Source organism: Myotis myotis, unplaced genomic scaffold (genome assembly GCF_014108235.1).
Source record: "Myotis myotis isolate mMyoMyo1 unplaced genomic scaffold, mMyoMyo1.p scaffold_m19_p_13, whole genome shotgun sequence".
Taxonomy (NCBI): Eukaryota; Metazoa; Chordata; class Mammalia; order Chiroptera; family Vespertilionidae; genus Myotis; species Myotis myotis.
This window is the reverse complement of record NW_023416317.1, coordinates 14,399,269-14,420,226: the sequence shown is the minus strand read 5'-3', so window position 1 is coordinate 14,420,226 and position 20,958 is coordinate 14,399,269. Positions and strand designations below refer to the sequence as shown.

The 20,958-nt window shown below is 46.5% G+C and overlaps 1 protein-coding gene across 2 annotated transcripts in view; it reads right to left on the bottom strand.

Annotated features, from left to right (window-relative positions):
- Positions 1-4,019: 4,019 nt before the first annotated feature.
- Positions 4,020-20,958, bottom strand: part of IL17RD (interleukin 17 receptor D) — a 61,814-nt gene continuing 44,875 nt past the window's right edge. For both annotated transcript variants that reach the window (XM_036331839.1, XM_036331840.1), the window contains 10 exons: positions 18,069-18,187; positions 17,426-17,546; positions 14,202-14,246; positions 13,962-14,113; positions 12,849-12,914; positions 11,839-11,893; positions 11,257-11,367; positions 10,869-11,053; positions 7,132-8,149; positions 4,020-6,411 (listed from right to left, as the gene is read on the bottom strand). In XM_036331839.1, coding sequence (XP_036187732.1) covers positions 6,299-6,411; positions 7,132-8,149; positions 10,869-11,053; positions 11,257-11,367; positions 11,839-11,893; positions 12,849-12,914; positions 13,962-14,113; positions 14,202-14,246; positions 17,426-17,546; positions 18,069-18,187 — 1,985 coding nt within the window. In that variant the 3' untranslated portion in view covers positions 4,020-6,298. The remainder of the gene's footprint in view (positions 6,412-7,131; positions 8,150-10,868; positions 11,054-11,256; positions 11,368-11,838; positions 11,894-12,848; positions 12,915-13,961; positions 14,114-14,201; positions 14,247-17,425; positions 17,547-18,068; positions 18,188-20,958) is intronic.

Genomic DNA, 20,958 nt, shown 5'->3' with positions numbered 1-20,958 from the left:
TGTCAGCTGTGATCTACTGTCACCTATTCAGTTATGTACAAATCGAAAAAGACATTGTTTTCCATGTAAAATAATGCTATATTCTGTCAGTGCTCACTATTCCACCAGACGCCACAAGGGACAAACTTAAAGATGAAACAAAGACAATGGCAATAACCACCGTGTTCCACAGGCTTTCCCCAAGAATGTGCTAACAGGGAGCTTCTGTAGTAGGAAAGGAAAAAACTAACCCTGAAAACAGAAGTTACTTACTCTCTAAGTGAACACATTTGATTTTTACAAATTTTTTCTTTGTTCACACTCACGGTTTTTCTCAAGACAAAAACAAAACAAAACACCCTTTTAAAAAAATAACCGATGACTACACATTAGTATAATCCAATGGTAATTTTTTTGTCGAATGAATAGAGCAGTCAGCTTTGTCTACATCACTTATGAACAAAAGATTGCTTCTTTGCATCTGAGTCTTATATGGCATAAACCAGTCATAATGGTTTGCTTTTAAGTCTTCTGGATATGAAAACACAGTGCTTGGTCAATTCAGAGCCATGGCTGCAACCTTTTAGAACGTAAAAAGGCCCCGTGGGGAGTCTGTGGTCCCAGCTGAATTTTGGAAAGGAACCAAAGAGCAGGAGAGAAGACAACTAACCAAAATTCCCAAGAGGTCTTCATTCGACCTCTCTGCAATTTAGCCCTTAGCAACTACTGTCTATCTCACCAGTGGTCAAACTGAAGTCTGAACCATTTAATAATATTGTGAATAATAAAGGTATGTCTAGAGATAAAAAAAATAAAACCCAAAATTGAGAGGGAGAAGTAGCTGCCACTCAGAAGGTAAGAGCTGGTCTTTAAAGAGTATCTTGAAGAAGTTCAGGAATTACATTAAACACATTAAGAATGTGCACCAAATGTTTAAGCACGGGGGGGGGGGGGGGGGGGGAGCACATAAGATAAGAGTACTGTCACCAAGAAAAAAACAATAACCAAAAAAATGGCAAACAATCCCCAAATGAATATGGGTGATATATCATTTTATAAAGTGCCATTAAATGTTTAAGTAGTAAGAGAAGCTGGGCATAAAAGAATTTCCTTGTAATCCCCATCCTGAGCTTGGTCTTCACAAAGCACCGATGTGAATAAGGCACCTCATTCTATTTGGGCAGTGAAACTGAGTGTGAAGCTGAGAAACAGAAGAGCAGGAAAATGACCAAGTCCTTGGAAAATAAGAGCTATGAAAAATGGCTTAAGTAGGTGGGATTATTTATCATTGAAAAAAAAGCACCAGGGGAATGACTTCACTATGGTTTTCAAACATAGGGAAGGTGACCAGCTGTTCTTTTTCCACTGCACACTGAACAAAAGAAGGCTGGTTTGAATTTCTATAGGGAAGACGTACAAAGAACTATCTGATCAGCAGGATATGTTACACAATCTCCTTTGCTGAAAATCCAGGATCCCATCCACAGCCATATGTCTGAAATAATTCAGGCACAGCCTTGTCTGTCATCGGGGAGCATGCTAGATAACCCAAACTTTCACCCACCCCCAAAACTCTGAAATCGGAATCAGAGCTATTGGCTTACAGTTAGACTTCCTTTTGTTTATTTTCACCCTGAGCCTGGAAAGGAGGAGATATAGCAAGGATGACCTAATACCCCATGAGGACTCCTAACTACTATCTCAATACCAAAAAAAAAAGCTTTTCTTGGTATATAATTTCACACCTCTGAACCAGAATCAATTCACAGGTCATTTAAAGCCGAAGACAATGCAAATACCTGGCTCTAGTACACACTCAGTTCCTTGCCCTATTCCCCACAATGCGTGCTTTTCCTTATTCAGTCTTGGCCTAAGCTCAGAATTGCATATCATCTAAAACACTTTTTAAACCAAGAGCTATAATTACAAATAAGGTCCTTCAAGGTTGTACAGCTTAAATGAAATTGTTTCAAATGTCGTATTTTTAAATTGAGAGAAATCTGATTTTAAAATTAACAGCTGGCTTGCCTTTCTCTGAAAACACCACAAAATGTAAAGAAAGCAATCAAAACATTTCAAATACATTCACAATCATATCACATTTCTTTGGGGGAGCAATGAGGGAAAGCAGCACTCTAGCTACTGACTGCATTTAGCAAGAGCATTTTCTGGTGGTACCAGAAATCTATAATTACCATGCATGCCTTTCATTTCAAATCTTATGAAGCAGAGATTGGTGACAAACTGGCAGCTAGTGGGCCAAATCAGGTCCACCCATGTGTTCTGTTGGGTCTGAATGCATTTTTAAATGTTTTATAATTTAGTTGTCAATTCTAAACAAATCAGAATTTTTCATATAAAAACCCAAATGCTCAGCTTCTCCTGAAAGATGGGAAGATCAGGAAACACTGTGTGCCCAATTGGCTGGAGTACCTGCGGCCTGTAGGTAGGAGAGGAGCACTTCAGTTTACCATGGTCCCCACCATGCCGTCTCCCCAACTCTGAGAGGACACGTCACTGCCATTTATAATCACACCTTATTTATCATTACACCTGGCCTGCTACACTGGTGCCCCCTAAAGACATACCATCTATTAAAAAGAGTAGCGGTTTTCACCAACAAAATAGAAGTCTAATGACTGTCACATCGGCTTGTCCACTTCTCTCCAATAAAGACATGAAGAGTAATTCCTGTCTCTAAGAGAGCTGAACTAGTGTTCAGGTGGTTGCAGACTGCTGCAGGGTTTTCTCTCTTTGGGGAGGAGGATGTGTTATTCTCCAGGAAAATAGCCGTTTTTTCTTCCTTGTTTTGGTTTGTGTTTTTTTTTAAGAAAAGATGCTCAACCCTTTGTGGGGGGAGGACTCTGGAAAAAATCACATAAACCCACATTTTTAGAGATGGTTTTCCTGTTTGTTTACACTTAAGTCAGGAACCTGAGACTACAGAATGGTTAAAAAAACAAACACACACACATGTGGCTATGAAGTAGTAAGACTAAACTTTGACAAACATACCTGGACTTAAATTACTATACATTGGATTCCAAAGATGTCAGTGTTGCTAAAGACATAATTTTGAACTTCTGATCTGGCACTATCTTCAGTTACTGTTCATGTGTCAATCAAAAACTCTGTCTCACCGAAGCCGGTTTGGCTCAGTGGATAGGGCGTCGGCCTGCGGACTGAAGGGTCCCGGATTCGATTCCGGTCAGGGGCGTGTACCTGGGTTGCGGGCACATCCCCAGGGGGAGATGTGCAGGAGGCAGCTGATCGATGTTTCTCTCTCATCGATGTTTCTGGCTCTCTATCTCTCTCCCTTCCTCTCTGTGAAAAATCAATAAAATATATTAAAAAAAAACAAAAAACTGTCTCATGACTTTATAGGCTGCCCATCTCCTGTTTGTCTCAAAATATTATTACCTGGCTGAGTCACTGAGCTGGGCCTGGATCTGAATGACTTCTAGAGATCAGTGTTGTTCAAAGGCCCAGCACTGGGCCCTCTGGAGCACCTTATGCCGACAGTGTGGGCGGGCTGGTCTCTCCTAGGTGGTCCCTTGTAGTTGAACTGAAGGAAGAGCACACCTTGACTTGGGCTTTCTTTCACTTCTCTGATCACTGACTCTCTTGGCAAAGATGACCGTGTCAGGTGCTAAGTCCTTTCTGTAGGGTATTGTGAGTTAAGATAAACAACCTATCTTCAACTCCCTGCAGGCTTCTTGGTTACCTGGAACCTTGGACTTACACTGTCTTCCTGTCCAGAGGACACCATCTAAATTAGCTCCACAGGCCACTGACTCTCGGGATCAAGGACTCGAGATCATCCCTGTGTTCCACTTGTTTCCTCAATGTCTAAAAGCCTGTGACTTACAGAACCTTTATCTGAAGTCTGGCTTATCATTTCCACTGTCCAGAACAATGTGAGTCAAAAAAAAAAAAAAAAAAAAGAGCTCTGCTTAAAATAGATGTTTTGCCTTAATCTACAAGGCAATTATTCCCATTCCCAGGATGAGATGGGGGGGGGGGGGGGGCGGGGCGGGGAGGAGAGATAGTGAAACTAATAAGGCAAAACAAGGAAGTTGGACTTCTCAACTTTTTCTGAGTTGGACATTCCCAGTGTACAACAGTTTGATTTTGTTGATCACAAATATTACTGTTTCACAATAACTGCCCAAACCTTAAATCCAAACTAAAACATTACCTGATATTTGGACTAGCACCTTTGTCCCTTCCATTTTCATAAGTGAGTTCACTTAGCAAGCTCTCTGCCCACATTTGGGATGCTCCCCTGACCCCATCCTCCATGCTGTCACTGGGGCCACTTTCTCACAGATGCCTCATTTCACAAGCAAAGCTGAATATCTATCCTAAAAGTGACCCTTAATAGTTCCTTTGGAGCATACACCATTTGGTCTCAATAGAAAGCTCTCTCATAATGTTCCAAAGTGAATTTTCTTATGCTGGCTAGTTTGAACTGCCCACCCTCCTTCACAGGCATGCCGAGGATGGGATGGCAGGACGGTCACCTGTGGGCAGGAGCTCTGTGCTCGTCCTCTATTTCACGGTGACAAACATGGAACGTCTCTTCTCCAACAACAAGCCTGGTTTTATGGGGGAGGCAGTTCTACTGCTCACTTGTCTCTCCCTCAGAGCAGCTGCAGGAAACTCGATGCCAGAGAACAGACAATCACGTTCTTCTCCCAAGAAGCTGCCAGCTGCCTTTACAAAGCAGGAAGTGTGACATTTGTATCAAAAATATACACAAACCTCTTCTTTCCAGGAGCATGTAATCTTTCCCTTCCCCACCTGCCAAGCATGTGCTTGGAAAGAGAAGTCCTGCCCCATCCCACCTCCCACCCCTCCTCAGGATGTTTCTCAGCGTCCCCTTTAATATCAGTCCTTTTTTGCTGGAGTCAAAAACATGGTCCCTGGTGTAAATGCGAAGAAAACAGGGTGCCAAATCCAACAGCATCTATGAAAAGGGTGGCAAAGGATGCTCACACTCCCGGAGGGCACAGGGAGGAGAAGGGAACTATTTTCCCTTTGGAAACAGAAATTCTATAGGGAAGTCATTCATAAAAACAGAACATTTTCTTTTTCTTTTTATAGAAAATTATTTCCTTCTAAGCTCCAAATAGCTGTTTTCGGTAGGAAGGAGCACAAGAGATAAATCTTTCATTGGGTGAGTACAAAAGAAACACAAAATGAAACATGAGTCACAGGCTGGGTTGTGGGGAGAATACTTTCAGATTTAAGAACTTCATGATTTCAGGTCCCATGTCTTCTTTAGACAATATCTGAAGAGCACATTCATCTTTGGAACAGTCCCCTCCTTTTCACCTTCTTAAAAAGAGGTTTGTCATTAGTCAAAACCAGTTCAGCAGATTAACTGGCCACCGCCTCCACACACTGCTGTATTTCAGTGGATTCTGACCCCAAATATTCTGGACACAGTTTTTTAGACCAGAAGCCAAATGACACATGAACCTCAACTTCCAGTACTAGAGTCCAGTTGTGCATCGGTCTCTCAAAAACAAAATTCCAGGCACCACCATCTGAGATACAGCGCAGTACATGCAGCCCAGGAAAGCTTGGCAGGCAGATCGGGCCCTCGCAAGATGCTACTCGGACCCAGAGGTGGTCCTGGGAGCTGAGCTCTGGTGCCTTTGCATGTTGACCAGCCCATCTCAGACAAAAGACAGTCATCCTGGCCCTGCAGCCCCTGCCTCAGCCGGCCATGCCACCCACAAATACATGAAGACTCATTTTATAAAAGGTGATTATATATTCAGTCACCTTCTTGACCTTTTAAACAACCATGGCATCATAAGTTCCACACCTGAAGTGGACAGGAGTATCATCTCTAATGACATGGGTTCCAGAGAGACTGACACTTGATTTCTGTTTGTGAAGGTATTAAAAGTGCTTTTTCTACAAAGCATTTCAAATCAAAGTAGCCAACAATGAATAGGCAAAGTCTAGAGATAAATTAAGTCTGAACGATCAGTGCAGGTATTTTCCTGTTTCTTTTTCTATGTTTCCTCTCTACCTCCCAGGACTGGCTCTAACCCAAGGTCTGACCTACCATGGCCAGCTGTTGTCAAATCTTATGGACACGCCTTTCCGAGCTCCATGTGGTTTTAGAAAATTGGAGACTTTGCCAACGTATCTGTTAGAGGAGAAGGGCAAGGAGAACAAGTACTAGCGCGAATTCCACTCCAACCATCCTCAGCTCCAAGTGGGCTACACAACCAGAGAGGTGAGCTGGGGAACCAGAGCGCGGCGGCAGCTAAAGTGGCAATGCTTCGACTCCTCCGCTTTGTTACAAAGGGGCGACTGCGTGGAGTTCACCAGTGTAGCTGCAGCAACCGGGTTCTGCTTTACACACCCCCGAGGCGAGGAGCTTGGACGGAAGGGCAGGAGGGTCCTCCTCACCTAAGGAAAGAAGAGAGAGCAGAGACACAGGTCATTACACCTCACTGGGCTGGGCACTCAGACCAGAACATGGCAGGACCGGGGTGTGGACTACAGGCTTTGGGCAAGTGAGGCAGGCATGCCAACCAGCTCAAGCTGCTAAGAGGTCCCAGTTCCCTTGTTGAGAGTCAAGGGTTTGCATGCATGACTCCAGCTAGTCACAGGCACAGTGAGGATGACAGGCATCCTGCAGGGGCTCCCTGGGGCAATGGGGCCTCCCACTGGGCTCTGCTTGCAGCCTGTGCTGAGCTGTGGGGCGAATACTGCACCCCTGAACCCAGGTTCAACAGATGTGGCTTCAAAGACGCGGGGATAGTGACCCGCGCAAGTCCCCACGAAGATCCAGGCCCACGGACGCTCCTCTAACACTGCTGGGGACCACTGCATTTTGGGATTCAGATGTTTCTGGAGTTTAGGAAGGGGGCACAGTGCACATGTTGTCTATTACATGACATGGAGCTGGGCAGGTCACCTTAACTTAGCATCAGCTCCCACCTGTGAACATGCCCGTTACCTGGGATCCACTGAACCTATCAACGCAGTTGTTACCTCCCATCCGGTTTCACTGCCGAACAGGTCTGCACCCAAACTAGGAACACACTTTCACGGGTTTCGGAATTAGGAGCAAACGCTGGGCCTGCACGGGATCGGACCCACTGGCACTTGGGGCCCCCGCCTTACCCAGGCCCGAGGAGGACGACACGCTCTCGGTCAGCGAGGACGTTTCCGTTTGGTCCGCCGAGAGCCCTTCCATGAGGGGCAGAGACAGCTCGGAGGAGGGCACAGAGGAGTCGTAGATGCCCGAGTCCCGCGGCATGCCCGAGGCGCCCACGGCCTTCCCGGCGCGCAGCAGGGGCTGCAGGACCGGGGCGCCCACGGCCTCCGCGGCCTCGTCGGGGCCCAGCTGCTGACCCTCTGGTGACCCGGGGGCCGGTACCTCAGCCTTGAGGTCACTTTCGGGCCCCAGTTTGCACATGACATCATTCAGCACCAGGCCCGAGTCGAACTTCTCCAAGACCGGCTCCTGGCAGCGGAGCGGGGGAGGCTGCGAGGGCACCAACTGCTTCTCAAACCAGTCGGGCTCCTCGTCGATGAACTGGTGCATGTTGCAGATGGCCACATACAGGGACCGACCCGCCTTGCTCCGGAAGTAGTTCCTCCTGCTGACGTGTCCGAGCTCCGGGAGGCCGTGGTCTCGCGGGAGGCCGTGGTCTCGCGGGAGGCCGTGGTCTCGCGGGAGGCCGTGGTCTCGCGGGAGGCCGTGGTCTCGCGGGAGGCCGTGGTCTCGCGGGAGGTTATGAGCTCGCGGGAGGCCATGGTCTCGCGAGTGCAGGTGGGAGCAGAGCTGGGGCAGGTGGTCCATGAGCTTGTACTTGGTGCTCAGGTCCAGGACGCCAGGAACGTCTCCCTCGCAGGAATAGTCAAAGTAGACGGCGATGAACTTGCTGAGCGCCGCCGAGGAGCTCTGCTTGGCCTGGCGGAGCTTTTCAGCGATGGCGGCCACGGCCACCAGGAAGAGCTCCCCTTTCCCCGAGCCGCGGCCGCCGCTTCTGTGCTTGTAGTTCTTCTTGTCCACGAAGTACTTCATGCCTTTGGAACAGACCACGATGATGAACTGGGACTCGTGGATCTTCTGGATGACCCATTCTCTCTGCCCTTCTCGGCAGAGGCTGAAGTCTTCCCACAGGTCCAGAGCCACCTGGAAAAACAGGACCCGCTCTCACTCACACGGCCTGGAGTGTGGCGCAAGGATTGTTACAAAAGGGCACCTCAGCCCGAGCTGGTTTAGCTCAGTGGATAGAGCGCCGGCCTGCGAACTGAAGGGTCCCAGGTTCGATTCCAATCAAGGGCACATGCCGGGGTTGCGGACTTGATCCCTAGTGGAGGGTGTGCAGGAGGCAGTCAATGATTCTCTCTCATCATTGATGTTTCTATCTCTCTCTCCCTCTCCCCTTCTCTCTGAAATCAATAAAAATATATCTAAAAAAAGAAAAGAAAAAAAGGGCACATCATCTCTCCCTTAATCATTATTAGCAGCTCTAACAATGATTACCTGGCCCGGAGGAACAGCTAACAGTCCGTGGGTGACGGTCACACAGCAGACCGTCTGCATCATGCCCTCGGTTTAGCATACTGTGGGGTCATTACCACTCCTGTCCTACGCGTGAAAAGACAGAAGCACAGAGCTTCTAGCAACCTGCCTAAGTCACACATCACCTGTGAGGCCCTCAAGGGGCTGATCGAGTGTGGTGCAGAGCACTGAAAACGTAGGCCCTGGGGTTGGTCTACCTGATGAGTGAGGCTGCCTACACGGGGGCAGGTCCCAGAGAGAAAGCTGGAAGGTGATGGAGGGACGTGGGTGAGGGACCCCCAAAGGGAGTTGAGAAACGGGGCTCAGGTCTGGATGCCACCGTCACCCACAACGTTGGATGACTCGTGTCCACAGAGTATGACTGACAAAGAGGACCTCCCCAGCCATCGCAAAGCCATGCTATTTACCAGTTGTTCAGTGGCTGGAGAGGAGGGTGAACTACAGTAACATGGCCATTCTGGCTAACTCATGCATGACCAGCACTTCCCACCATGGCTGCACAGGGGTCTACACGGTCACATCCATACAAGGCCTTTAACCCCAAAGGGGGTCTGGTAGGGAGATTGAGGATGGGAGAAGAAAACCAGGCCCCCTCAGAGGGCTTCACCTTCTCAGACCATTTTCATCTGATTCTACTGAAATCATCTCTTGGCAAGTGTAGCTTTCTCTTCCTTTTTTTTTTTTTTTTTTTAAATTCTCACCCAAGGATATTTTTCCACTGATTTTTTAGAGGATGAAAGGAACAGGGAGAGACAGAGAGAGAAAAACATCAATGTAAGAGAGACACATCGACTGGTTGCCTCCCACACATGCCCCAACCAGGGCTGGAGATTGAGCCTACAACCGAGGTACATGCCCTTGATTGGAACTGAACCCAGGACCCTTCCGTCCGCAGGTCAATGCTCTATCCACTGAGCCAAACTAGCTAGGGCTCTCTTCCTTTCTATAGCTCAGAAACTAATTCCCAATGTTATGCCCAAACACAAAGCCACAGTCTGTTGAGGGGGAAGGGGATCTGAAATGACTTTGCCTTCTGCTCTACGGTGTTACCAAAGGGAAGAAACCCTCAACATCTATCTATCCACTTGCTAAAAATAATCCTGAATTGTCTTACTCATGCCCTAATTCTCCCAACGTTATAAATTCTAAAGTCTAAGGGATTATATACCAAGCATTTTTTAAAATGTTCCTATGTTGGATCCAGCAATTCCATTTCCAGGCATCTGTCTCTGAAAAATCATTAGAAATGAGGCAATATTGAAGTACTGAGATGTTTAACAATTTGAAATAACATGGACCACGTGGCTGTTTAAAATTGCAGTTTACATAAAGCTGCTAATTGTGTAAAAATTATTAAAATGAGACAGAAAATAATTCTGACCTATTCAAAATGCAAAACTGTGTGTATGACTACATCTACGCAGAAAAAGACTGGAAGAAAATACACCAAATATTAACCATCATTCCTCGTTTCTCCAAGTTGAGATTACAGGCCATTTTTTTGTCATATTTTTCTAGTTTCCAAATTTTCTACAGTATTACACAAAATTGGGGTTTGTCTGTATCTGAAGACTGTGTGGCACCAGCTAGTTTGCTGTTGCTTTTCAGCACATGTGCTAATCTGCCAACCTCCACTTTTCTGCATTGGGAAACCAGGCCAGCCTTGTAAATACGTTTTTTGACATTAGGGGGCAGCCTCACCACATGGAGAGATTCTGAGAAACCCACCAGCAGGCACAAATAACCCAACTACATAATTACTGCACAATTCTTGCATTTGCAAGAAATATGTCCATGAGAGCTTCAAACTTCGCTCTAAGATTAACACTATATCATTATAGAATAGCTACATATGAATAGCTTAACTCAGAAGAACAGTATCAAACCAGAGCAGACCATTTGAGCCCTTGATGCATTATTATTTTCCCTTTTTAGCAAAGCTCCCCCAAATTGTCAAACCTGCTACTTTTCTTGCCCTGATCTCTTTGACCTTCCACTGCTCTGTCGAGTGACCACCTCTCCCCACCCCCACCACATGCTCCCAGGGCAGCTGCCATTTGTCCCCATAGGACTTCCTGCCAGGGGGGTGCCACTCACAGCTTCTGAGCAGGAGTGTGTCGGGGACAGACTGAGCATTAGAAAACTTTTAGTGCTGGTGATGAGTAGAAGACACTGGAAGAAGAGTGCGAGGCTGACCCCAATTTGGAAGCCAGGCACTGCTGGAGGGCAGCTACCACCTAAGGGGACCTGGAGGCAGGGACAAGGTGGCCAGGAGAGGGTGCGGAACATGTGCCCCCACAAAGGTAAGAGACCTGAGATTCCTTACCTCGCAGCCACAGAAGTCCTGGAGGAAGTAGGCGAAACACTGGACAACGTTCATGTGATTCTGGCCATCTTTACTAGAATAGCAGAGGAAGACCTTTGGCCGCGGCCGCAGCCTCTCTCTCGGGAGTGCCGTGGTGTAGGTGGAGGACTCAGAGCTCTCTTCATCTAAATGTGAATATATGTTTTCTAAATTGGAAAAGAAGATAAGATTGATAGCTATGAGCAGTGCTTTGTCCTGTTCCCTAAGACCGGGGGCCTAACGTTATCTTCAAGAAACAAGAGGCGACACTTCCACACAGAGTACAAGGAGCTATGTGGCCTCCCAGATGCCCACCTGGAGGGACCAAGCACTCGGGCCCGGCCCCCGGTGGGGACCACCACCCACGTACCTTGTTGCTTCTTGCGGCACATCACGGTGAAGAGCGTTGCGAATGCCGATATGACGACCAGCGGCACAGTAATGGCAACAGCCCTGATGGGCCCAGCCCACGGGGAATGCACTGGGGAATTCCAAAGGGAAGGCTTTTAAACTCAAGCAGCATAACAGCTTCAAAGAGAAATTGTGTTTTCTTTTGCAGCAGAAGCCACGTAACAGGTTCCAGGGTCCCTTGACCACCTTCTCTAGTATTGGTTTGGTAATTTTAACAAGGATTCATTTTGAAGAAACAATTCAACAGTTAGTCTGCTAACTGTAAATACCTTTGAGTGAGAATTTTGCCTAAGGAAACCTCCCACCACCGCTTTTCTTACGAGGACAATTGACTATTTATTTAGTTCCAGAAGACACACACCACACTGCCTTTGATCTCCCAGGCATCCACATTAGAGTGGAGGGAAGTCAGATGAGATGGAACAGCCCTTACGAGAGAGGTGCTCAAGTTTTTGTTGTGTTTTGTTTTTGTAAACCATTAGGTTCAGATACCTTGGTGTACTATAGTCCAGAGCCAACGTTTCCAACAAAACAGTCTTACCTGGCTTTAAAGCATAATGCACCACTTTCCTTGTTGTATTAGTGTCATCCACCAGCTGCAAAACAGAGGATGCTATATTATTATTTTAAGTGATAGCATCTCAACAGATTTCATGCTTTTGTCATCTGTGGGCAGTGCGGGGCGGGAGGAAGGAGAACGGGGCGAGGGAAGGGCTGCCGCCTGTGATCCTTCACCAGCCGAGGTAGACACTAGTGGTCAGACACATTTCTGCTCTACCAAGTCAAGAGTCGTGACTCCCTCATGAATCAAAAGGTTGTTTGTTCATTGACGAAACCAGCTAGTGATTCCACATTCTAACAGTTTTCAACTGAAATGGCATCTAACCACTGATCTTACTGAATGCTTTAAGAGGGTGTGTCTGCTCAAAACCACATATTGCTCCAGAGTAATGCAAGAACTAAGTGTTTCTACCAAAATGTTAAGACATGTTGGTTGTCTCTGAATAGAAAGGCTATGGACAATTTTTAATTTCTCTTTCTATTTTTCTTTTACTCCTGTTTTTGTAGTATGTCTGATACTGGAAAAGAAATTACAAAAAGAAAAGAAAAAGATTCTATCATTTACATGCTCTTTTAAGCGGAACTTAGAACTCATGTAAATTTATACAGAACAACGTCAGCAGAAACCTAGAAAAGTATAGGCAGATGTAACAGGCATAGCTTTTGCTTTGCTGTTTTATTACTAAAACAAGACACTTTAAAAGCTAAAGTTTTAAAAATATACTTTTGTAAGGAAGAAGGAATATAGAAGTTTTAAATCATGGTTATGTGGACTATATGGTCACATAAAAATATTTATTTTGAAATATTTAATGAAAAAAATCAAAGATCAATTTCATGTAAACTTTTTAAAAAGCACGTTAAGGACCATGTAAAAATCTAACCGCACACCTTCAATGGCTTGAAATTTAGTGTTATAAGCAGTTGGGGTTTAAATGAACTGGATTCATTCTGTAGAATTAATATAGGGCTTTCCTGAGTTATACATACCTCAATTATATAATCACCTGGAGATACATTTTGGAGGAGGCAGCTGGTTGTCTCTGTGTTTTGCTCCTGTAAAGAAACAATACTTTTAAAACTTGCTTCTTAGATGAAGGTCATCAGGACCTCTCTCTTCCCCCAGAACTGAAGATCTCATATAAACATTTTATTTTTTTCAGGAGCCATCAATCAGATCAGAAAGCAACTGTGCTTATCTGCCACATTATCTGAACTTCACTTTGATAAAAGGCCTAGGAGAGCCTGGGACCCCTGTCATATTGTACACTTAGCTGGTGATGCCCTCAGCAGGAATATTTTATTTGAAAACAAAGAAACCATACAGTTAGAATTTTACTTAATAAAATGGTGGGGAGAGAAATTACCTGCCCGTTTGTGTTTATTTTATTTGCCATAATTTTAACTTGAGCAGAAGGTCAAAGGAGGTGATAGCCAGCAGGAAAGCCAAACTGAACACACACAGGAGCATGCCCAGGAAGACGCTGGGGTCTTCCACCGCCACTAGCCACCTCTCGGGGCTCTCGGGGGCGACCCTGCAGTCCTATGAACTTCCATGACACGTTTCCCACTCCCTCTGACCGCCTCCAGTGTAAGAACTTGGTTACTGAGTTTCTACTTAACCTTGGCCTATGTGTAAAAAGTCAGTAGCCACTGAAATGCTAGTGACATGGCTCCCACATGTCCTTTTCCACTTAGAGCTGTGTGGCCGCAGGTTCCCCGTCTGTACGGTGGGGATGACAGCAGCCTCTTTCACAGGGTGGTAAGGTTTCCATGAGCATAAAGCTTGGCGGTTGCCACACAGTGAGCACTTGATTAATATTTGAAATACAGAACAAACTAGAAATGCTTCATTACTTTGGTTCCTTGGTAAAATCCTTACCAGGCTCCATCACCACCGGGATAGCTGGGGTGCAGGTAACTGGGGAGTGAGGGATGACGGCAAAATGGTCTGCGACATACCCAGTGATAATATTCTGGAATATCTACCAACTGCTGAGAATCAGCAGCACCCAGTGCTCATGCTGAACCATCCAAATTCCAGGGCCTCGGGGGTCACCTTTAAAACACGGAGTGTTCCGTTATGTACACCTAGTGGCCCACCTGTTTACAGATCTTTCGCTTGAAGGGTCCCTCGTGCTTGAGTTTGTAATGAAGAGAGAAGAAACGGAAGCCAAAGGTGTGTGGCGCGTGGTGGAAGGTCACCTGCATATCCGAACCGTGCTGGGTGATATTCAGGTTCCGAGGCTTCCAGACTGGGAGGAGAAAGGACCCAAGTGAGCACCCCAAGGCCACCCGACACCACCGGGGTGGCAACACGTTGACAAGAACAGCTATACTTACAGGGTTTGCAGGCCAGGTTGTCTGGCTGTAACAACAGGTCACAGGCTGTTAACAGAGATAACATTTTTGGTTATAGGACAGTTTGACATTTTTCGTGCCCAACAATTCAATAAATATGAATAGGTGGCATTGGGTGCTGCTGGGAAGAGTATTAAATACATAGATTCAACACTGATTTTCAGTGCAGTTCAGCTGTATCTTACGAAAACTTAAAGTGTACAATACAAAAATATTAATGCAGTTCACTTTATGCCAAACAAATGAAAACAGTACGAAGTCACCCAGATTTTAAAAGCTTGCCAAGCGTTACGTAGTTTCAAGGCCAGCAGCCAAGGGCAGCAGGAGTGTTCATGCTACTGCCACATGAAGCCTGCTTTAGCTGTAAACAGAAATGATGCTGGCCCTGGCCCTCTGTGGAGGTGTTTGGGCACAGGAGATCGAAGTGAGCCTGTTAACTGTCTCAGGCTATCTTAACCTTCACTAGCATTCTAATTTAAAATCCTTTTGACTGAGTCTAAAAGTGACATCAGGCATTTACTAAGGAGTAGTAGCATCCATGCTGAAAACCAGGCATCAAAGCCAATACTTTGAAACGATTTCAATGCAATAAAAACACAGAGAGAGAGGCCAAACAGCTAGTTCAATATGCCATGTTGCTAACCCAAGGAGAACCCTCTGGAAAAGGTCGATACAATTCCAAGAAAACCAAAGGCAGTCTCAAGGTCACTGTACTGAAATAGAGAGAAACACGTCTCCTGCCTCCACCTCAGATCCAAATAGACACACTGATTCCAATGGGAACAATTAATCTTAAATTATGCCAAGTTTGCCCAGCTGGTGTGGCTCAGTGGTTGACTGAGCCATGCACCAGGTCACCGGTTCGATTCCTGATCAGGGCACATGCCCAGGTTGTGGGCTCATTTCCAGTGGGGGGTGTTGGGGGGGGAGGGGTGAGAAGGCAGCTAGTCAGTGTTTCTCTCTCATCAATGTTTCTATCTCTCTATCCCTCTCCCTTCCTCTCTGAAATCAATAAAAATCATACTTGCCTGGACAGTGTGGCTCAGTGGTTGAGTGTCAACCTATAAACCAGGAGATCATGGTTCGATTCCTGGTCAGGGCACATGCCCAGGTGTGAGCTCGATCCCCAGTGTGGGGCATACAGGAGGCAGCCAATCAATGATTCTCTCATTATTGATGTTTCAATCTCTTTCTCTCTCTCTCTTCCTCTCTCTTCAATCAATAAAAATATATTTTGAAAAATTATGCTAGGTTTGATTTAGGCAAGTTTTCATGAACACATGCTTTGGATCCTCCCTCTGGTTGTTATGTATGAGATATCAAGAGATATTGTTAGGTGCTAATGGTCTTTCCCAATGGAATCTTATTTAATTAAGAAAATGAGCCTGGCGGGAGTGGCTCAGTGGTTGAGTATTGACCTATGAATCGGTTGTGGTTTGATTCCCAGTCAGGGCACATGCCTGGGTTACGGCTTGATCCCCATCAATGATTCTCTCTCATCTTTGATGTTTCTCTCTCTCTCTCACTCTCCCTTCCTCTGTGAAATCAATAAAAAAAAAGTTTTTAAAAAAGAAAATGAGGCCAATTATTATAAAATAGAGGCCCAGTGCACGAATTCGTGCACGGGTGGGGTCCCTTGGCCTGGCTGGCATTCGAGGCCTATTGGGGGCTGGCCGGCAGAGGTGGGACCCCAGGAGGTTGGCTGGCCGGCCCCCCAATTGGGGCCTATTGGGGGGATCAGCCGGCAGGGGTAGGCACCGTGGGAGGTTGGCCGGTGGGGGGGAGGGGCCGCAGGCTGGCTGGCGGGGGTGGGGGTGCAGGAAGTTGGCTGTGGGAGCACACTGACCACCAGGGGGCAGCTCCTGCACTGAGATGGTGGTCAGTGCGTGTCATAGCAACTGGTCGACTGGTGGTTCTGGTAGTTCGGTGGTAACAGTCGCTTAGGCAGAGAGAGAGAGAGAGAGAGAGATGGGGGGGGGAGATATAGATATAGATATAGATATAGATATAGATATAGATATAGATATAGATATAGATATAGATATAGATATAGATATAGATGATATAGATATAGATATATAGATATATAGATATATAGATATAGATAGATAACTTTGCTGCATAGACTAGAAGAAAACGAAAGACTAGAAGAAAACAGCCAGAGTAAGAGTTCCGCAAAGGAAACACTGACGAAGACGAGTTGAGAGTAAAAGCACCACGGAGGAGGAAGACAGCAACCAGGTCACACAGGAGGGCATGTCGGATCATCTGACCCTGGAATGCCAGACAGAACAGCTGACAGGAAGGCAAGAGAGAACTGCTGCAGCCCTCAGGGGGCCTGTCACCAAAGCAGTGGTTCAGGGAGATAAAGAGACAGCCTGTGCAGAGCAGATGGAAGAGGAGGCCAGGAAGCAAAGAGAACCAGCATGGTTAGGGCTAGAGAGCGTGGGTCTGAAAGTCAGACTTCTGGGGTTCCAGCTCCAGAAAGCCCTTTGACCTCTCTGTGAGTGAGCCACATCTCATTACTGAGATGGTAAGATTAAATTCTTTGCAAGGTCATCACAGGGTAAGCTGGGCTAATATTTGGAAAGCATTTAGAACAGGGCCTAGCACACAGATGCTAAATAAGTAAATAGAATAAATAAATTTCCAGGAAGAGGTGATCTCGGGAACATTGCTTAATTTTCTTAATCTAACCCTGAAAACGACAGGCAATCACTCACCGAGGCCACCCTCCTGATGACAAAAGATGAAATCATTTCATCCTTTACCCCAAAACCAACTTATACTTCTTATTCCTGTTTTTTTATTGATTTCAGAGAGGAAGGGAAAAAGAGATAGAAATAGAAACATCAATGACGGAGAGAATCATTGATCGGCTGCCTCCTGCAGCCCCGCACTGAGGATCGAGCCCACAACCCGGGCGTGTGCCCTGACCAGGAATTGAACCCTGACCTCCTGGTTCATAGGTCAAGGCTCAACCACTGAGCCACGCCAGCTGGGCTTATTCCTAATTTTTTAATAAAATGGTTTAAAACCAGCAGCATCCTGGGCCAAACTTTAATTCTAAAAGTTGCTTTTCTGGATGCTTTTCTCTGCACCATGCTGGTTTCAGACCAGTATTTAGTGGGTTCTTAAACACATATCTGTTGAAAATTAAATGCTGAAGTGTCACCATGGGAACCAGGCAGGAAGACCAAACTCACCTCGGGTTCTGAAAAAGAAAGGGTGATAATTGCTTTCATTTTTTATGGAAGGAAAAGGGACAATCTTTACAAAGTAATCCGTCTCAAACTTCATATTCAGGAAAGGTTGAGATTCCATTCCCTGAAAGGGAACAAAAACACACGTGACGTCATGGAGAGATGACCCACCCTCCACCCACCCGAGAGAGCTCGGTCCTCCCGTTCAGTCACCGGACACACCAGAGCTGGGGACGGGTCCCAGGGAAGGAGGAAGTCAGGGCTGTATTTTCTGGATCCAGTTTAGGTTTGGATCCCTCACCAAAAAATGAGGATCAACAATGCCGTCTGTTCTTTGGAAAGGAACCCAGAGCTTTTAACTCTGAACTTCGAAGACAGTGGGGAGGCGCCCACAGACACTCCCGGGAGCACAAAGCCACCTCCGGACGGCTGTCCGCGCGTAACCCGAGAGATGTGTTTACCAGCAGAGGTGCTGGAGGCTGCTCGGGAGTGTGCAGCGGCTGGCAGTGTTGCCCGCCACTGTCGCCCACCTGGGCAGGTGGGGCGGCCCCCACAGCCCCTCCTTCTCCGGTTTCACAGACTCTGAATAGCCCATTCAGACCCCCGAACAATGGTCTTCAGGACCACATTCCCGCGTGCGACTCACAGTTCTTTTGAAGCTACTGTTGAGCTGCTTCGGGTCCTTGAGAATCAGTTGCTGGCACTGTCTGCCCTCCGACTTCAGCTCCTCCAGGATTACCCGAAATCCTTTCAGGAATTCGATGCCTAAGCAAAGCAGAATGCTTCTATTAAAGGTGGACCTACTTGCTTTTGAACACGCTTTCCTTCCTCCAAGATTATTGTCCTGTCCGCCTACACAGCAGTGAAAGGAATTCGTACTCTGGCCAGCACATCTGAGTTCACAGAAAGGAAAAACACACTCTGCATCCGTCCGGCACAGGCCAGGTGATTTTCCCTGCCACGCCGTCCTATTCACTAACCTCCAATCCAGCCAGCCAGGTCACAGCCGCCCACTGCCTCTGTGACCGTAGGGTTCAAACACTTAGACTCAAGTCACAATCGGTCATAAAACGTCTGCAGTGGAATACATAATTCCTAGGCCATTAGCCAGGGTGGATTCAACTGATAAATCACCGGGCTGACTAGGGACTCTCCCCAAACTATGTTTCCACTTTAAACTGTAGTCCTGTATTTGCTGGCATGTTTCAATGAGCAACATACAAAATTCCCAACAAAAGTGTGTGTCTGCACCCAAGGGGTTCCTAGGCTTGAGATTAAATAGAGGGCGAGAATGCCAGGGGGATTTACAAAGCGCTTCTTGCTCTAATCTTGCCTGAAAGGCAGACACCCAAGAGCTGCCCAGTGTGTGCAGCACAGAGGCCCCAGACGCCCACAGCGCCGCTGAAAGGCGCCGGCCCAGCCTCCCGCCACCTGAGCTTCCCCTGCTACACGTCGGACTAGATGCTTTCAAAAGGATTAAGCTCTGATGTCCACAAGAGCCAGCACCGGGCTCTGTATCCCATGGAGACTGGAGGAGTCCAACTGCAGCTGGAGGTCCCCCCGGCCGGCCTCAATAGGCACGATATCGATTTCGCATTCTTTCTGCGCACTAGACAAGGAGAGTTTCCAACCCTTCCCCTCCCAGGGCCAAAGTAATTACACAGGATGCAATTAACCAGGTGGGAAAAAGATGGATGGCAAAGGCCAGGGAAATCTTTTTCTCTTTCAAATAGGTTCTCCAATCCTGTAACCTTTTGATTAAAAGCACATATTTTATGGTGGACCGGGCAAAGGAGCGACAGATAGAGCTTCCTGTTTTAGGGAGTCTGCACATAGAGTGTGCAGGTAGAAACTGTTGTATTTCAAGTACAAAGCTTCCTACGGGGGTGACACCCAGCTGACAGACAGCCCAAGGTTCAAACGTACTGACAAGATCCAACAACTACTCAGTAGATCTCACGGAACTCGACTTTTGAGATTCCTCCTCATCAGAATTTTTTTTTAATTTTTATTGATTTCAGAAAGGAAGGAGGAAAAGAGATAGAAATATCAATGATGAGAATCACTGATTGGCTGCCTCCTTGCTCGTCCCACCCCCAACTGGGGATCGAGCCCGCAAGCCAGGCATATGCCCTGGCCAGGAACCAAACCTTGACCTCCAGGTCCATGCCAGCCATGCCTCCCCAAAATTGTTTTTAACGAATTCTTATAATTTATATTAAGATTTAATTCATGCAATGCCCCCTAGAACTACTACTTTAACAAAAGCCAGGTAATTAATATGATTAAAGAGCATACATGTCACAATTATACAAAAATTAATGTAACTAATTACATTAATGTACAGGGTGGGAGTGGGTGGTTCTAGTCCTTATTATTATTATTTAATTGATTTTAGAGAGAGGGGAAGAGGTAAAGAAAGAAAGAGCAAGAAACATCGATGTGAGAAAGAAACATCAATTGGCTGCCAACCGTACGTGCCCCAACCAGGGATCGAACCTGCAACCTAGGTATGTGCCTTGACTGGGAATTGAACCCACAACCCTTTGGTGCACAGGTTGATGCCCTAACCAACTAAGCCACACTGTCCAGGGCTCTAGTCCTTATTTTTAAAAGACCTGCCAAGTCTGAGAGGAGACAGCAAATGTAAATCTTAAATCACAGTAACACCTTTATCACAATTCTATTAGCATTTATATTATACTAGAGGTCTAGTACGGGTGAGATTCATGCACGGGGGGGGGGAAGGGGAGGTCCCCTCAGCCCGGCCTGTGCTCTCTCACAGTCTGGGACCCCTTGGGGGATGTCCAACTGATAGCTTAGGCCCACTCCCCACAGTAAGAAATCCTTAGCACTGCCTTGGGTGCAGGCAGCCATGGGCCTGGCTCAGGGCTTCAGGCTGAACAGCACTCCCCTTGTGGGAGCGCACTGACCACCAGGGGGCAGCTCCTGCGTTGAGCGTCTGCCCCCTGATGGTCAATGTGCATCATGGCAACTGGTTGTTCTGCCATTCGGTCAATTTGCATATTGCCCTTTTATTATATAGAATTGTAGTTATATAATGTTTGGCAATTTTATAGGACAGCTTCCCTTACAGCAGTGGTTCTCAACCTTCTGGCCCTTTAAATACAGTTCCTCATGTTGTGACCCAACCATAAAATTATTTTCGTTGCTACTTCATCACTGTAATGTTGCTACTGTTATGAATCGTAATGTAAATATCTGATATGCAGGGTGGTCTTAGGTGACCCCTGTGAAAGGGTCATTCGACCGCCAAAGGGGTCGCGACCCACAGGTTGAGAACTGCTGCCTTACAGGAACTTATTTACCCCTTCCCATTACTTAAGTCATTAAATCCTCCTAACAACCATAGATAAAAGGTATTATTATTCCCATTTTATTGATGAAGAAAACTGAGGTGTAGAGACACTAAATGACTCACCCAGGGTCACACAGGAAATTAAATGGCAGAGGTAGGACTCAAACCCAGAATATTCTTAACCCGTATGTTTTTCTGGCTCCCAAAGAGCTTCCTT